Raw genomic sequence first — 18,565 nt, forward strand, 5'->3', positions numbered from 1 at the left:
GTTGCTGAATAATCCAGTGGCAAAATGCTAAGCGTTGCTCAGTATCTCCAGGATGTAATGCTTGAACATTTTGGCGATGAAACGGATGTAACATTTCTCGATTCAATACACGCCATACAAAACTTTCCGATATTTGTAACATGCTCGCTATACGCCGAGTACTAATTGAAGGGTCGTCAAGTACTAAATCAATAACACGTTCTTCATTTTGTACATTCACATCATGGGGACGAACGGAATGTAGTGGAGCGGGGTTACCTGTTTCTCTCAGTCTGCGAAATGATGCACTAAACACTGTATGGGCAGGTTGATGTCTATTTGGAAACCTACGAAGGTATTCTCTTGCTGCTTGCCGAGCGTTTCCGTTACAAAGCCCGTATACAAAAATAATATCTGCATATTCTTCAGTCGTAAATACATGCATTTTCGTTTTCGATCAAAACTCTGACAATTATAAACTTTGAAACACACAGAATAGAGTAAATTGAAATGTTTGACATAAAGAACTCAGTTTTGTTATCACAGCCAACTCTGTATTTGTGTTTCATAATTATTGTTGCAAATCTTTACTTCGTCGATGTGAAGCGTGCATTCAAGCTGAAGGCGGACATTTCGAACAATTTTTGTTATTTTTAAACTTATTTTTTATGTTACATTTTCATTTGCCTATTAAACTGTAAAATTTTCAAAGGCTTGTAACTCTTTAACCAAAATGAATCGGACCCATATTCATATAACATTTTTTCCTTAGAATCGCATCACCTTTCATCTGCCAAAGTTTGTCATAGAGCTAATGAATCACCCTGTATATCCGCAAAAGATTAATCTGTGGTGCGGAATAGTACAGGATACTATCCTGGGCCTTTAATTTTTTGAGGGAACCTTAACTGGAGAGAGATATTTAGGTTTTCTACAAACAGATCTCATTCCTTCCATAACGGCCAGATTTCCCGATGATGTTGACCCAAGTCGATTTCAACGGCAATTGTTCTTCCAACAAGATGGCGCGCCGCCACACTATGCGGTTCCTGTTCGTGCATATTTAAATCAATTATTTCCCAATCAATGGATAGGGAGAAGAGGGCCAATTGAATGGCCTGCAAGATCACTTGATTTGACTACGCTGGACTTCTTCCATTTAATTTATTAATTTTATTTGTAATTAACCCGATTGTTATTCATGGCTACAGCTATTTTTTCATGTCAAACGAATTTGAAGTAATTAAACTTTAAAGTAATTTTTTTCGAAAATTTTCTTATGTAACCAATATTAATATCGACTGTAGTAGATTCAGAAAAAAAATCTCTTTCATATTCCGTAATAAAAATGGGGGATTGCCATTTGAAAAAAATATCGATGACGTCATAACTCGGTTAAAAATGGCGGAAAAAATTTTAAACCTACATCAAAAAGTTGCAAAAAATTTAAATCTTTAGACCCGTTTCAGGATTTTTTCCATAAACCGTTCATAATGATTTTATCACCTATATCCGTTATTTTACGGACACACTATATATTGATCGTATGAAGGGCGCTTAATAACATTTATTTCATTACTTTATTGAAAAACCTTAAAAAGTTATAATAAAAAAGCAATTAGATTTTATCTAGCTCGTCCTCTTCCTCTTGTGAAAGTACCCCGTCCTCTTCCCCCCGCATTTCCTTTACCTTTAGGCGGTGGGCTTTTCGGTCTTAAAGCTTCGATTCGTTCAGTACATCCCGTCGTTAGGTTGGTAGCGCTAAAATAACTACAGTACAAATCTGAATTAAAGTTCGAATTAGTTAATTCAGGCCCCAACGTTAACCACCCAGGTCGAATGGTTGAATCACGTCCGAAAATGTGTAATCTCCTCCTTCCCAAACAAAAATGTTCGATTATATGAAATATCTCGACCGGTTTTTCTAAACTACCATATTCGGTTTCTTCAGAAATAATCAAATCAATATCAACGTTGGCATGAATGAAATCGCCGTCGGTTGATCTACGTACAGTGCCTTTGATGCCCATTAAGCAGTGTTCTTTAGTACGTTGGAAAACAGCCCTCGCTTCCAAATTTTTCGAATGTCCCGGATTTTTAATGTTGGTTCGTATCCAACAAATATCCTCGCAACGACGAAATCCCCACTTTCTTAGGCAAACGCGGCCCATGTCGAGGCCCTCTGAACTTCCACACCATAGAAAAATAAAGCTACGTTGCGCCGCTACCTCACCAACGTCTAAATTCATAATTTGATCCCATGACCAAAATTGTCGATTAGTCGCACTCCCCATAGTTGTTCTTTGGTACTCTTCTAATGGTGGTTCGACTAAAATCACGTCGAACTTCGATGCTGTTAATGTAGTTTTTAAATCAAACGAAGTAAGATCGCATTTTAAATACATCGGAGGACTGGCAGTTTTTGAGATTAATTCATCTTTTAATTTGATGAGTTCACGTAATTTCGGATATTCTTCGAAACGATCCGCCAAACCGACGTCTCGAATAAAGTTTTGTGGGCGCTGACCGGTATCGACAAAATGCTGACAATAATCGTTGTGGGGATTTGAAGATTGAGTACCCTATTGAGTTCAATACACTTATTAGTTTGTAATAACAAATTGTATGAAGAAAAAATAAGGATAAATGGGATGAAATTCTCCATATTTCTCTAATATAATAAAATATGATGTAGGTAAAAGTAAAAACTTTCTACTATCTATGATATGTAGAGACCGGATTTATATGCTTTTGCATGTTTGGCATATAACTTCATTTTTATCGCATATAAATTTAGTTATCCATATAGTTCGATATAATCGCATGTAATTTCCTATGAGCGCATGTTTTGTCCATATTTCAATATAACAACAGTTAATTTGATACTGGCGGTATCTAGTAGAAGACAGACAGTTAAAAGTGCGGCAGTGGTGTGGTTTACAACATAACTTTAATTGTGTGGTCCCATCCGATTTTCGTAATATAACCACTAAATCATTTCAAGCCACACAAGTGTTCAAGTGATTTATACGTTAAGTTAATGTGTTAAAGAAACAATAAATCATAATGCCGAAAGTAGGTTCTTCTAAGGCCGAATTGTGGATAAAAATATCTAACCAGCTCAGTCACTAGCTGGTGGTTTGTACGGGAAAGTTGTTTTTTGCAACGCCTGTTCCAAACAAGTACGTATGATTAAAGTATTAAAGTTTGAAGGCTTTTTTTTTCTTTTTTGAAATTGATCAACATTTATCAACAACTCTCCACCAAGTCATCGCAACAAATCGCTGGAAATGAGTTTTTTTTTTGATTTATGTAAGCTAATATACCATGGAACAAATTAGAAAATTGGAAAACTTTACTGTTTCAAATTTATAACTATTGTCGTTGTAAATAATATCTTTTTATGCTGTTTTGTAATCTTTATATACTATATTTTATCATATTTATATACTATTTGTCCATATTTCCAGAATATTACTGCATATTTTGACCAATTTTAAACACATATAAAAAATTTATATTGCTTATTTTTGTCACATATAAATCCGGGCCTTAATGATATGTTACCATATCTATGATATGTTACCTTCCAAGATTTTAACTATATTATTGAAGTTTTTTAATTTTGTTAAATTTAATTTCTATTTGTAAATTAAGTTAAAAGAGATTAGATCTATTCCTGAACCCCACCTACTAACATAATATTTTTCCACTATATATTATAAAATTTTCTAAGTACTGAAGATGAAACATTAGTTTCGAAACATGTCTGCTTGAATTGAATTAAACATTTTAGTATTTCTCAAAAAGTTTTTACTTTTACCTACATCATATTTTAAAAAATAAGGAATTGTACCTTAAGAAATGTTGATGAATCTCTATAAACTAACTCGTCGACTCCTTCTAAAGATGATCTCATTTCTTGTTTATTATCGTTAAGGTTTTCGTTTTCATCATTGTCACTGGGTTTGGTTTTTTTAAAGCTGCAAGATTCGGAAGAATTTCCAAGAACTTGGCGAAGCTCCTCTACGCCTGAAACCCCCAACTAAAAGAGGTATTTAATATTTAGTTTATATGTTGAGTTATTGAGGTTAAGTTTGTTTACTGTTTTGGCTAAAAGTTGTTTACGCTTTTTCGATTTTTCACGTAGCTCTTTTAACATATCACCCATTTCTAGTTCAGTTCTAATTAGAGTAAATGTATCACTAATTTACTATTTGCAGTAAATTCAAATTACATGGAACAAACACACAACAGATATATCATATACATATTACAATCGGTTAAGAAGTTACCCCCACTTATTCTTATGTAAGGACGCGCGTAATTCGAACTGGAATCGTTTTTGTTGTTAATAACAAGAATAAATATACATAATTGTGTTTACGGTAAATTTATAATTGATAAATATATAAATAATAGTATAAATTTAAATTTCTTTTTAAAATTTAAAATTGTTCCATCTATTGATAATTATTCGTACCAACCCGCTTTTTGACATTTTACAAACAGTTTTTGACATTTATCCTAAAATGTGTTAAATTTATGAAAACAAGAAAGGTAATTGAAACATTAAATTATTTAAAATAATGATTTTCTCCAATATTTTCAAAATTGAATTTTTGAAAAGTACACAAAACATACTGTATAACTTATAAGGAACGTACCCCCCGCAAAGGCCTTGCTGTGACGTCATTATAAGACTTGACATTTTTATGTTTTTATTTATACAGTGTATTTCACTTAAGAAGCAATACACAAAAATATGAAAATATTAAAAAAAAGATATAAAATAAAATTAAATAAATGTTAAAATATAAAGCGAAATATTACCTTGACTCGGTTACCATGGTGATTAAGATCCAAATATTGCAGGTGCTTGTCAAAATTGTAATTGAATTTAAGTTTTTTTAAGGAAAAAGTCTTATTTAATTGGTTTAAAAGGCTGTATTTAACTCAAAATTGGTTTATCTAGGGTATTATAAACAAGGTAAGTGGATTAAATCAAAAAAAAGATATTTTTAATTTATTTCTTTTAATTAGAATCGATTTAAATTAATTGCAATTAACGAATTTGTTATGAATGCGCGATAATCGTAAAGAATTCGAATTGTTTTAAAATGAATAAAAATTAGCTTAGAATTGATAAAAAAAACCGCAATCAAATTTTATTATTTTAAGGTTATCCAACTTGACTCGGTTACCATGGTGATTAAGATCCAAATATTGCAGTTGCTTGTCAAAATTGACGTTGAAGTTTTTTAAATTAAAAATTAATTGGATTTAAAGGTTATATTTAATTCATAATGAGTAAATGGATGAAATTATAAGCATGGTAAGTGGATTAAATAAAAAAAAAGTAATAAATTTTTAGATTGAGATGATAGAGTTTAGCCGTCTTGAGAGACGTGGGACTAAATCCGAATGTTTCTAGGTTCTAGGTCTCGGTTTAATGTTAGTTCTAGTGGTAGTGGTAGGTAGCGCTAGTTAGCATAAGATATTACTATGTTGCATACTTTTATTGAACTAAAAGTAGAAAAAAGTCGTGAAAAAAACTTTCAGTTGTCAATTTTAATTTTATTATTATATTTGTCAACTTCATAAAAAATCCTTTAAAATGAGTCCAAACTCGACATATTTAACTTTAATATTAATGGAAATACAATCACTTCCGGTTTGAAACGTCAACGTCAATTTTGACATATTTGTTATCTTCATTAAAAAACCTTTAAAATGAGTCCAAACATGATGTTGCTAGATATCATTATGTTGTATATTTTTATTACACTAAAACTAGAACTAACACTAGACCTAGAACTAGAAAAATTCGGGTTTAGCCGTTCGTCTGAAGACGAGATTTGTTTTCTGAAATAAAAACAATTGAATGCCTTATTATGGCAAACAAAATATTAAACAACTTTTGTATAAAATGTTTTTTTATAAAGTTGACACTTACCAAGATAGGAGAAGAATGAAGATTTGAAACATAGAACATTAAGACGCTTACGGGAAAGGAGGAGGAATTGGTTGAGGAGATGGTGAGATATGGAATGGCGGTGCTTGGCATTAGTGAGATCAAGAAGATGGGACAGGACTATAGGTTAAGATACTCGGGAATTCCGGTGGGAAGTCGAGTCAAAGAGGAAGTGGGAATAATAACGAATACCGAAATCGAAAAAAAGATAGTAAACTGGGAAGGCACAAATTCCAGAATTATTACCATGTAATTGGAAGAAAAACTAGAGCTAATACAGATATATGCTCCAACAGAGAACGCAGATATGTGAGAGATAAAGACAAGTTTTACGAGGATTTACAAATGGCAATGGAAAGAGCACAGAATAAGGTGAAACATGTAATGATAATAGGAGATTGGATGGCTCGAACCGGATCCAAGGTGGATGTGGAATATGGAGCCAATAGATTCGACACGCAAAGAGAAATAAACTTTTTTCGTGAATCAAAATCGTCTGTTATTGGACGAAAGCTGAGAATTTTAAACAGTGCCCGTGCGGTTGTTATAAACATTTCGAAAAAATTTTATTAGAACGATCACTTCAGAATAATGTATTCTACAACCGTATAATGTTCTGATGCGGAAGATAAAACAATGGAAATGGGTAAGGACATATACCTAGCATTTGTGGACCTAACAGCAGCCTTTGATACAGTATCAAAAGACGAAATAAGGAAATCATATTAAGAGCGTTACATATAAACAAAAAATTACAAAGAACAAACATGTCCGAAAACTTTAATATGGGGAAGGGTATGAAACAGGGGGACAGCCTGAGCCCATTACTATGTGTGATTTCTATGGATCAAGTAATTAAGAAGTATAAAACAAGAACAAGACCTTCCACAATAGGTAATTACAAATTAATACCAATGAAGACCATTGACCTAGTGTATGCAGACGAAGTAATGCTGATAGCAAGGATGAAAATAGAACTACAAAGAAAAATTCCACATGGGAAACCTGTTTGGAAGAAATAAATATAGGGAAAATCAACATTATGCATATAACTCAAGGGGGAAAGGATAAAAACATAAATATAATGATAAGTGGGGAAATGATAAGTCAGAGCAAAAATGTTGGTTCTTGCATTAGAAACCTGTCCAGAAGTAATTATTTATAATAAAAGCATTTATTTAAGGTGTTTGAGGAATGGGTATTTCCCCAAGAACTGGAAACTGGCATTAAGAGTGCTATTAAACAATCTGATAGAACTCCGGCGAAGAAACGTCAGGCATACTTCTTATGTTGATCTAACCGAAACGTTCGACAAAGGAATAATGCTAGGGAGGAGGTGTTTGATCTCACAAGGGGTTGACCCCAGGGTTCAGTGCTGGGTTCAAGATTTTGGAAATTGGTCTTTGACGAGCTTCTGGCGGTGCTGATATTGGGAACAAAAGCATTAGCGTCCGCCGATGATTTAATTGTAATGATTGGAGCAGGCTCCCGACGATCGTAGAGGTCGCGGCGGTGGATTATATCCATAGGGTGCAAAATTGGACCACTGGACAAGGTCTAAAGGTGGCATCACACAACACTCAGATGATGTTACTAAAGGGTAAGTTAGACAGAAACCCGACTCTCATAGTTAATTCATTGAATATAAAGTGTGTGAAAGTAGTTAAGTACCTGGGAGTATTCTGAGATTCGAAAGGTAATTATCTTGAACATCTTTTGCACAACTAAAACGAATACTCCGTACGGAATATATAATACAAAAATCTTGTGCAATAATCTATTTTTGGATATAGTGAGCTATAAGATTCCTGTGTGGGGATCAAGGTTGAATAATATTTATTTTAACAGACGGCTTCAAGCTCTGCAACGGATATTCTTGTTGGCCATGGTTGAAGACTCTTTAACCACAATGGCTTACTTATATCTCGAATTCTATTTTATGAACTACATAAAATAAAGTGAAGTACAACTCTTGTACATCTTTTATCCTGCTGGTTAAAAACTTTTTGGGCAATCACAAATCGTTTAAAAAAACGTTTATTCATTTACATTTTATAATTATTGGACAATTACTTTTGTGGATTTGTATATTTTATCCAAACTAATTTAGAAATTAAGTTTTAAGATACGGAATTATAAATTTCTTTCCAAAAATCCATTCGATTTCCATCTGGATTTATACCACCGCTTAAATCACTTCCTATATCAATAAAATTTAAAGCACCGTTTGAAATTGGTTTCCAAGTAACATTAATTAGGTCATTCGGCTTTGTAGGATTGGGATTTCCTGTTGTGGCAAAATTAGTCCACAATTCAATCATCCTTTTAATGGTTTTATCTTCTAAACTATTTATTGAAATTATATTATTGTTTAGTAATTGAGGAGAATCCATATGGAAAAGGTATGCTAAATCATCAGCATGAGAAGCACCTAAAAAAATAAATAAAAAAATGTTTTTTTTTTTTAAATAGTATTTACCTGGATAATCAGGTTTTGATATCGCTTTAAAAAGATTCCGTTTTCCATCAACTGAAAATCGATAAAGATAAATTGGCTCATTTGATGTTTTTAAATGTTCTTCAGCTGATTTTTGGATTCCGTATACAAAATAGATATCGCCATGAAGCTAAAATAAAATTTATTAAAAAAAATTATTGAAATTCTCTTATATACCAAAATATATCTATCAGAATAAAATCCTTTAATTTTTTCGGAAATTTTCTTTAAAATCTCATTTCCAAATCGTGTTTTGATATCTCTTGGAATTGCTTCTTCAAAATCATTTAATGAAAGTTTTACTTGAGGATACATTAGATTAAAAACAGTGCAAATTAATCCTTCCGCATCGGTATAACCAAAAATAATTGGAACCTTGTTGTAATCCCCACGTTTTATTATCTTGATAGGTTCCTCCGTCAAAAAATTTTCTTCAATTTTCGATGGTTTTTCAAGAATTAACCCAAAATCTCTTTGCCCATCAATATCTAAATTATCCCCAATACGATCTTGAGCTTCAAAAATAGTTTCAATGGGTAAACTTTGAAGATATTTCAAGGTATCTTTGTCGTTATTATAGTTGTAATTAAGACTTTTTAAAAGTTTCTTTAATGGGTTGTTTGCGATCGACCAAGGATTTAACGCACATCCACTTTGTGCAATTGCTTTATGAAATAAGCCTTTAGCCATTGGGGAAAGAATTAAGTTATGGGTGGAGCATCCTCCAGCACTTTCCCCAAAAATTGTCACGTTATTTGGATTTCCACCGAATTTTGTTATGTTTCTTTGTACCCATTTTAACGCCATAACTTGATCTTTAAAACCAGCGTTACCAGGGACTCTTAATTTAGGATCTTCGAATGATAAAAAACCTAGAAATCAATTATAATGGTAATGAAATAATTTTTTTGAGTTTTTAATATACCCATAACTCCTAATCTGTAATTAATTGTAACAAGAACGATGTCTTTGGTCATAAAAAAATCTGGTTTGTATACGTTGCTTGAACCCATCGTGAATCCTCCTCCATGAATCCAAAACATGACAGGTTTTTGATTTGATTCATTCGGATACTAAAAAATTTTTGAAATAACTCATTGGGTCAATATTTTTAAATGAATTTTTATTTCTTCATTTACGGTTTTTGTAAAGACATTTAATACAAGGCAATCCTCCGAGCCAACTATTTTATTTTCAGCCATAAGTTTTGAATAAGATGGAGAACCATCTTTTGTACAATCTTTGATTCCGGACCATTTTTTAACGGGGCTTGGAGCCTAAGTAAATAAAATAGATATTTATTACATTTTTAAATAATAAAACCTCGATATAACGGATTATTAAGGAAAAGGTGTGTCTCTTATATGAAAAAGTTTTAATTTGCACTTTAAACTGCACAAACGGAGCAAGAATAGATAAAGATCTGGTTCAACCTGCTAAAATGAAAAAAGTGTACGCATATAAATGATGCGATAAGTATAATGGAAAAAGCGACTAATACAAATAAGTATAATGGTTAAGTACCAATTAGAATTAAGGCTTCTAATAGAGACAATCTATAGTCGACCATACAACCCGCCATGCAATACTGCTGATTTAAATTTTGCAACAGAACCAGCGGATCTCACAGGATCGGGAATAACTGTTTAAATTTCGACGATATTTGGCTAGCAATGGTAACACAAAAAATATGCATTAAATTGAGGTGGAAAACGTCACTCCTAAACTGTATTTTATTGACTAAATAAAATAAAGTAAAATAACACAGAATATAACAAATTAAAGTAATGTGTAATCAGCACTGGATTTAGGTATGGGCTGCAGCCTGATGACCTGGTAATTACAATCCGAGGTAATTTGGCATTGTATATTGTAGGGGAGGTGTGCCTAAGAGTACGCAGTCCGTAAGAGTACGCATTCGAGAATTTTCCATCAAGCAACTCTTGAATAGGTCGGTTTAGTATCGGTTGGTTGCTCTGACAGGTTTTGTGGTTGAGGTTACGTTATCCACTAATTTTGTTGTTTAAAGCGTTGGTAACGATAAGTAACAATATTTTATACATATTCTTATAACTTTTTCATTTGCTTTTGTGTAAGGTATTGTGTAATAAACATCACTAAATTTCAAATTTCCACTAATAAGTCATGAAGTTCCTTTATTAAGCAACCATGCATATGTTTTTGACTTGCAGTTGGATACACTATACATAAAACACAAAAAGGCCATTCATGTATGGATGTTAAAGAGTACGCACCCAAAGAGTATGCATGTGTACTCTTTACCATTCTGCGTACTCTTACATTCTGTATGTTAATTATCAAGGACGAAAAGTTTTTTTTTGTGCGACTTGTTAGAAAATTAATACACTTTTCATATACAGGGTGTCACACAAAAAACGCCCCAAGCTGTAACTCTGATATTTACATTCCGATATTCATGGCTTAGGTATCAAATGAAATGGTTTTATAAATGCTATGATTCATGCTACAAATAATTTTTTTCAACGCCATCTTCAATTTTAAGCGATTATTAACTTTTGTTTTTCAAATTGCTGCGTATATTTTTCTTCACGTCATTGGATAGAGATTGTTCTTCTGAATCCATTGATGTACAATACATCCATTTTGAATGTAAGTTTAGCAGAGAAAAGACACCTGTAGATACAGGTTGTCACACAAGAATGCCGCAAGCTGTAATTCTGTCATTTACATTCCGATTTTCATGAGCGATGTATCAAATGAAAAGGTTTGCTGAATACTATGATTCATGCTACAAATAAACTTTTTCCAACGCCATCTTCAATTTAAAGCGATAAAAACTTTTGATTTTCAAACTGCTCGGTAAGTTTTTCTTCACGTTATTGGATAGAGATTTTTTTTCTGAACCCATGAATGTACAATACATCAACATTAATTATAATTGTAGTAGAGAAAAACATTAAAATAGTTTCCGAACATTCTCTTAAAGTCACTTGTGGTATACTGTAGTGTGCCATGGGAAAAAATAAAAAAAAACAACTTATAAGTATCATTTACAACTACTTCGGGCATTGAAATAACATTTAATGACTGTTATCAGTTTTGCCCGTTATTTTTTCTATGGCACACTAGAGACTATGGTCGGAAAATGTTTTAATTGTTTTTCTCTGCTAAAATTACAATTAATGTTAATCTATTATACATCAATGGGTTCAGAAAAAAAATCTCTATCCAATAACGTGATGAAAAACATACCGAGCAATTTGAAAATCAAAAGTTGTTAATCGCTTGAAATTGAAGATGGCGTTAGGAAAAGTTTATTTGTAGCATGAATCATAGTATTCAGCAAACCATTTCATTTGATAGCTAGGTCATGAAAATTGGAAGGTAAATGACAGAGTTACAGCTTGCGGCGTTCTTGTGTGGGAACCTCTATATACAGATGTCTTTTCTCTGCTAAAATTATATTCAAAATGGATGTATTGTACATCAGTGAATTCAGAAAAACAATCTCTATCCAATGACGTAAAGAAAAATATATAGAGCAATTTGTAAAGCAAAAGTTAATAATCGCTTAAAATTGAAGATGGCCTTGGAAAAAATTTATTTGTAGCATCATAGTATTTGAATCATAGTATTCATGAAACCATTTCATTTGATACCCCGCTCATGAAAATCGGAATGTAAATGACAGAGTTAAAGCTAGGGGCGTTTTTTTGTGTGACACCCTGTATATTATTTTTAAACAGAATATTGTGTTTTATTTAGTGCACCGTTTTTATGCGTACTCTGAGATGCACAACTGCGTACTCTTAGTTAAATGTGTTTCTAAGAGTACGCGCGCTCGCTTTTTTTATAACACTCTCTGTACACATGATTACAACAATTCTTTTTCCTTTGACCATTTGTTAGCTTGTAGGCATGGCTACTATGTCATAGAATAAACTCGTTTTGATGTGAAATCCATTTTTTATTAAAAAAATAAAGTTAAGTGCGTACTCTTAGGCGCACCTCCCCTATATCCCGCTAGAGTTACCTTGTTCTTCTTTTATTTTGTAGTTGGCTAACTTGTTGAAAATGCTATTATTATTTTCATAACGGATGCTGATATTGTGTGTTTTTAATTTACCAATAATTGTGCAATTCAGATTGTTGTATGGAAGGGATCTATAATATGTTTGTTGTTCTTTACGGGTCTTATAGTACAGAGGATCATGTTGTATGTATATGTTTGTTATTAGATTATTAATTATATTATTTGGAAAATCATTAGTTTTTGCAAGGTTTCTAATATAGTTAATTTCAGTTGTTATGTCATTTTTATCCAGAGGGTATGTGAAAAGTCTGTTGATATAGAATCTGAAAGAAGCCAGTTTATGTGTAGTGGTGTGATGTGAGTCCCATGGTAATGATGTTTATCTACAACTATTGAATTATCTATTCATTATACAATTGATTTTTGACGGGTAATGACACGCATTACCCATGACTGACAAAGTGTTGAATAATGAAGCCATTATTCCACGACCTACTAATCAAAAAATAAAATATGAACTGACAGCTTTCTTATATTGAGGTTATGTCTGAAATGTCTATCAAGTTTATTTTTTTTCATTTTTTTTGATTTTTTTTCAAAATTAAATAGTTGTAGATAAAGTATACTATTCAACTTGCGTATAATGGATGTTACCCATTCAGATTACACAACTTCTTATTCGTGAGTAACAGCCGCCATTATACGTTTGTTGAATAATATACTATTTTAGTTGTAGGTTTTCTATACAGTGTATCCCAGGATAGATGTTACAAGAGGTATAATGACATAAAAATTTTTGAAATGTATTAAAAGGCTAAGGAATTAAGCCCTGCTTGGTGTGAAGAGAATTTTAAGAATATTTTCATAATTTGAAAACAAAGGCGGCCTTGACAATGAATCGAAAACTATTTTTAGTTTAGGTAAAGTAATCTTTTTGTTCATGATACGGAAACATTTTATTAAGAAAAGTTGTTCAACATGATAAATTATGGGCCTATACAAAATTTCAGAAGGATCTATCTACTTTGGTTGAACCATCACATTTTAGTTTAAATAACATAAATATTGTATATACAGGTGTATCAAGTATGAGTAGAAAAAATTTGAGGGGTTATAGGTCCCATTTTTGTGAATAAAAAATTCTTATAACACAATGTCCCATTCTTTGCCATTCTTAAGATATGACACGATAAAGTTAAGGGTTTGAAAGTTTAAGTACTGCTGTATAAAGAATTATACTAAGCAGGCTTTGCTTATGTATATAGCTTTAATTTGACACATAAAAGTCATTTGTCCACGACTACCTTATAATATATACCTTATGAATGAGTTTTCTAAAACAAAATGGTAGTCATTTTTCACGGAGTGAATAATAGCGGTGAATAATGATCATTATTCACGGGTAGCCATCTTGACCAGACTAATAATAATTATTTGAAACGTTAAAAGTTCAAAAAACGTCAATTTAATTCAATTTTTTAGGAGTTTCTAAATGTTTGACATTAAAAAAACCTAAACAAATTCGCTTTTTCGTATGATTTAAGCATAAATTAATTAATTTTCGTAAAGAAAACGACGTTTTATAAAACTGACACTTAATTTTGACAAATTGTTGTGAAGTTGGTTACAGTTAGTAACATTGAATTTGTGTCACATTGACGTTTAACCTTTATTCAAAAATTTATTTAAAAAATAAATTTATGGAATCAATTTCAATAGTCGTGGACAAAGTATAGTATTCTACTCGCATATAATGAGCAATTATTCACTCAGGTTAATTATGCCACTCGCTACGCTCGTGACATAAACTTAACCTTCATGAATAATAGCCCTCATTATATGCTCATATAATAATATACTATTTTGTGATATTTCTTTAGAAGTTGTTTACTTTATACGAATAAATTTATTACTTCTGTTTTATCACTCTTTAATGTGAAAATTTACAAAAATTTTGGTTTTAATAAATAAACTTGTTTATTGTATTAAAAACAACAAAGTTACAAAACTAGAAACAAATTACAAATTGCAAAGCAAAGCCTGCTTAGTATAATGCATTAACCAGTAGTACTCAAACTTGTGAACCCTTAACTTTATCGTATCACATCTTAAGAAGGACAAAGAATGGGACATGGTGTTATAAGAATTTTTTATTCAGACAGAGGAGACCTATAACCCTTCAATTTTTGTCTACTCATACCTGATACACCCTGTATAGTAATTGAAATGTGAACTAAAACTGAGGGATAATACAATTTATTTGTCATTTTTTTTTTACGTGACATTTTTCATTGTTTTTTTTCTTAACTCTGATCTAATCAAAAATATGGTGGTTTAATCAATATAGCTAGATCTTTCTGAAATTTTGCATAATACCATAATTTCTCATTCTGAACAACTTTTCTTAATGACATTTTGCCATATTATGAACAAAAAGCTTACTTTACCTGAACTAAAAATAGTTTTCGCCTCACTATCAAGACCGAGTTGATTTTCAAAATATAAAAATATACTTAAAATTCTCTCCACACCAAGCAGTGCTTAATTCCTCAGACTTAAAATAATATTCAAAAAATTTTAAGTCATTATACCTCTTGTAACATCTATCCTGGGACACACTGTATATGTTGAAATTTAAGTTGGGTGATTTTCTTTCTATTGTTTTGTCTAACAATTTTATTGTAATTTTATTGGAAATTCAATTTTTTATTGTTTTCTATTTCAATTGTAAAATGTAAGTTGTTATGTATAAGATTTAAGTATTGTAGAAAGTTTGTTAGTTCTTCTTGGTTGCCATTCCATACGCATAAAATATCGTCCACATATCTGAACCATTTGATGATTTTGTCCTTAAATGGATTGGAGCTGTCATGTATCTTGTTTTTCTCGATGTGATTCATAAATATGTCTGCTAAGAAGCCTGAAGTATGGAGGCCCATTGGCAGCCCTGTGATGGATTTGTAATATTTATTATTAAATTGGCAAGAGTATTGTTAATAAAGTGTTTTCAGATCAGGGTTAGATCAGCGACAGTGGAACCATGTTGAAAGTTGTGAGTAAAGATTTCTTTCATTATGCCAAGGGTAAAATCAGTATCAACATTAGTGTAAAGGTTTGCAATGTCGAAAGACACCAAGATGTAGGTTTCTTGTAATTCAAGTGATTTGATGTTGTTTATTAGTTCTATCGTGTTTTTGACGGTATATGAAGTTTTGAAATTTATATTTTTATGTTACTAGTACAAAAATGATCACAAATAAATAAAAGTAGGCCGAAATGCACTTTACTCTTGTACCATTTAAAGTTTTTTCAATTTTAGAACACCGCGTATAATAGTTATTTATATTACAAGTGGGCTAGAAACATAATTACAGTACGAGTGTGGAGAATTGCACGACGAGGTCGTAGACCGAGTCGTGTAATCACACGAGTACTGTAATTATGCTCTAGCCCACGTGTGATATACAGCATTTTATCTACGACTGCTAAAAGTTCCTAAAAAATCAATTTCTTTAGAAAAGTCTATTTGACATTTATAAAAATATTTTGAAATGATTATTGACAATTTTGAATTGTCAGTTTCAACAACATGTTTACTCATCTGGAATAAGTGTTTTGAAATCTAAAAACATAACAATTAATGTTTATAATAAATAGTATTGTTTCTCTGTAAGTAGATAGCACTTTTTCTTTTGTATTGTTGCTCGTTTCAATAAATTAAGTCTGTTCTGATTGTGCTAAAAATGCGTTACGTAATGAAACCAGTGCGGTAATGAACTTCATTACGTAACTCAAATCACCTCAAATGAGTGCGGTAATGATGACTTATTCAAGCAGTCGTAGATAATAGTATATTATTCAACAAGCGTATAATGGCGGCTGTTACCCACGAAGATGAAGTTGCAACACGAGCGAGCGAAGCGAGTGAGTTTTGTAATCTGAGTGGGTAACATCCATTATACGCAAGTTGAATACTATACTTTATCTACAACTATTTAATTTTGAAAAAAAATCAAAAAAAGCGAAAAAAAATAAACTTGATAGACATTTCAGACATAACCTCAATATAAGAAAGCTGTTATTTCTGTTAATGTTTTATTTTTTTATTAGTAGGCCGTGTCAGAACTGTGGAATAATGGCTTCATTATTCAACACTTTGTCAGTCATGGGTAATGCGTGTCATTACCCATCAAAAATCAAATGTATAACGAATAGATAATTCAATAGTTGTAGATAAAATATGTTAAATGTTTCTATCCCAATCTTACTCTAAGAACTAGCAAAATTTTTTATCAAGATTAACTTTTTTCGATAAAATTAAAAACAAAAAAAGTTTTTCCTATTCAACACCTTTTCCGTGGACATACTGTATATAATGGATTATTAGAGTTTTTAGTTATATTATTTTTGTTGTGTTTTTTCTCACGTGTTTCCGGTTTGTGTTGGATTCTTGTTAGTTTCTGGATTTTATTGTTTTTCCTAGATTGATCTTGTTTGGACTCGTGTTGGACTACTGTTATTGTTGTATTTCTGATTTCATCTATTTCTGTGGGTTGGTATATTATTGTTAGTTGTCTGTATAAATAGGCAAGTTTTGTGTAATGTAGATTAAGTTTCCAGTGGTGTTTTCGTTTCTCCTTTCTCATTATGTTATTTTCTCCGACTCGAATGTTTCTTGAGGTAACTTTAGCAAAGTTGGGTACAATGTTTTTCTTCAGACAGATGTTAATAAAGTTTATGTTATTTTGCGTCTTGTAAAGCTGTTTATAGATGCGTTTATATTTATGGACGGTGGACGAGTTTATATCCATCTTGAATTTGTCGATGTTTTGGAAGAGGAATACGAGAAGTAATACAATATAATTAAGAAAAAACTTTTTGCTTCCGGCAATATTTATTTAATTTAAATGACAGGACTAGTTTCGAACTATGTTCATCATCAGCTGTCTTATCGTAATAAACAACACAAATACAGGACACGTTAAAATGCTCAGACCAAAATTGATATAATAAAGTAAAATGGCATCAATGTTTATGCCTTTTTGGGTCCAATCCAGTTGTTTAAGTCCACTCTCCAGGACTGTGATGAACAATTTTGGGGACATTGTATCGCCTTGTCTTACCGTCTTTGTACTTTCATGGAATTTTACCGTCATTGTAGCATTCTTGTAGAGTTATAAATAAGTTTTGTGTATCGATAATCGACTCTGCATTCTTGAAGTGCTTGCAAAGGAAGAACTTGAGCATTTTGAATTTATCATTTCAGTCAAGTTAGGCGGCAAAACTGCAAAAATGACTTAACAACATTGTATCTTTTTAACTGCTTCCATAAATTACGAGAGTCATTCAAGTTAAAATTCTGTTCTAAAAAGGCACGTTTTCAAGTCATTATTAATATCAGCAATATTAATATTACGTAAATCACGGTAGGTTATTGTTTTAGGAGGTCTGCTTTTTCAATTAGTACCTAAGAATAAATAATAAAGTGACCAGAAAAAATCCTCTGACAAAAATATCAAATCAATTAATGATTCAGAGTTATTCGAAACTTTAGAGGGTTGGTCAACGATCTGGCGTAAGTTAAACGGTTGTAAAGCAACTTGTTTCTCAAGAAGGTTCAAAAGACGCACGGCTTAACCCGAAAATTTCTAGTTCTAGTGTTAGTTCTAGTTTTAGTTTAAAGAATTTTTGTTTGAGCTAGTGTCTGTTAAAACTATAGAAAATAAAATAAAAAACCTGTACTAAATAATAGAATGAAAATGAAATGTAATTCAAAAAGAAAAAATAACCCGAGTTAGATTCTATCTATGAGTGCTAATATTTATATTTAAATATAACCGTTAAATAATTAGTATATCGAGGTGATACTTTAATATTAATTATACTTTAAATCTCAACTCCCCAATCGGTGGTTTAGCGTAAGGAATTCCATGAAACCCATAAAATTTCACATTGGTAAACCCCACAATTTCACAACCGCGAATTTTTCCATCCTCAATTGTAACAAGAACCATTTTAGAAAACAACTTTGCGTGTACTGTTTAGGTTTACAAGGCTCACTAATTTTATAGAATAGTCTTTCAAAGCCCAAGGTTATCGT

General features: G+C 31.7%; 2 protein-coding genes and 1 long non-coding RNA gene across 3 annotated transcripts; 1 reads left to right on the forward strand and 2 right to left on the reverse strand.

Moving 5' to 3' along the window:
• Positions 1–1,540: 1,540 nt before the first annotated feature.
• Positions 1,541–4,259, reverse strand: LOC111420414 (methyltransferase like 14). The gene is made up of 3 exons (XM_023053392.2): positions 4,085–4,259; positions 3,836–4,024; positions 1,541–2,561 (listed from the first exon to the last, which is right to left on the reverse strand). The coding sequence occupies exons 1-3, from the start codon at positions 4,148–4,150 to the stop codon at positions 1,605–1,607; spliced, it is 1,212 nt and encodes a 403-aa protein (XP_022909160.2). The 5' UTR covers positions 4,151–4,259; the 3' UTR covers positions 1,541–1,604.
• A 545-nt stretch (positions 4,260–4,804) lies between these two features.
• LOC139430652 (uncharacterized) lies at positions 4,805–8,020 on the forward strand. Its single transcript, XR_011641042.1, has 3 exons — positions 4,805–4,969; positions 5,161–5,314; positions 5,925–8,020. It is a non-coding gene; the product is annotated as an uncharacterized lncRNA (long non-coding RNA).
• LOC111420415 (juvenile hormone esterase-like) lies at positions 7,975–18,553 on the reverse strand. Its single transcript, XM_071197846.1, has 6 exons — positions 18,351–18,553; positions 9,590–9,727; positions 9,376–9,523; positions 8,628–9,322; positions 8,433–8,580; positions 7,975–8,384 (listed from the first exon to the last, which is right to left on the reverse strand). Exons 1-6 carry the CDS (start codon positions 18,477–18,479, stop codon positions 8,074–8,076), a joined length of 1,569 nt encoding a protein of 522 aa, XP_071053947.1. The 5' UTR covers positions 18,480–18,553; the 3' UTR covers positions 7,975–8,073.
• Between the last annotated feature and the right edge of the window lie 12 nt (positions 18,554–18,565).

Source organism: Onthophagus taurus, chromosome 7 (genome assembly GCF_036711975.1).
Source record: "Onthophagus taurus isolate NC chromosome 7, IU_Otau_3.0, whole genome shotgun sequence".
Lineage (NCBI taxonomy): Eukaryota > Metazoa > Arthropoda > Insecta > Coleoptera > Scarabaeidae > Onthophagus > Onthophagus taurus.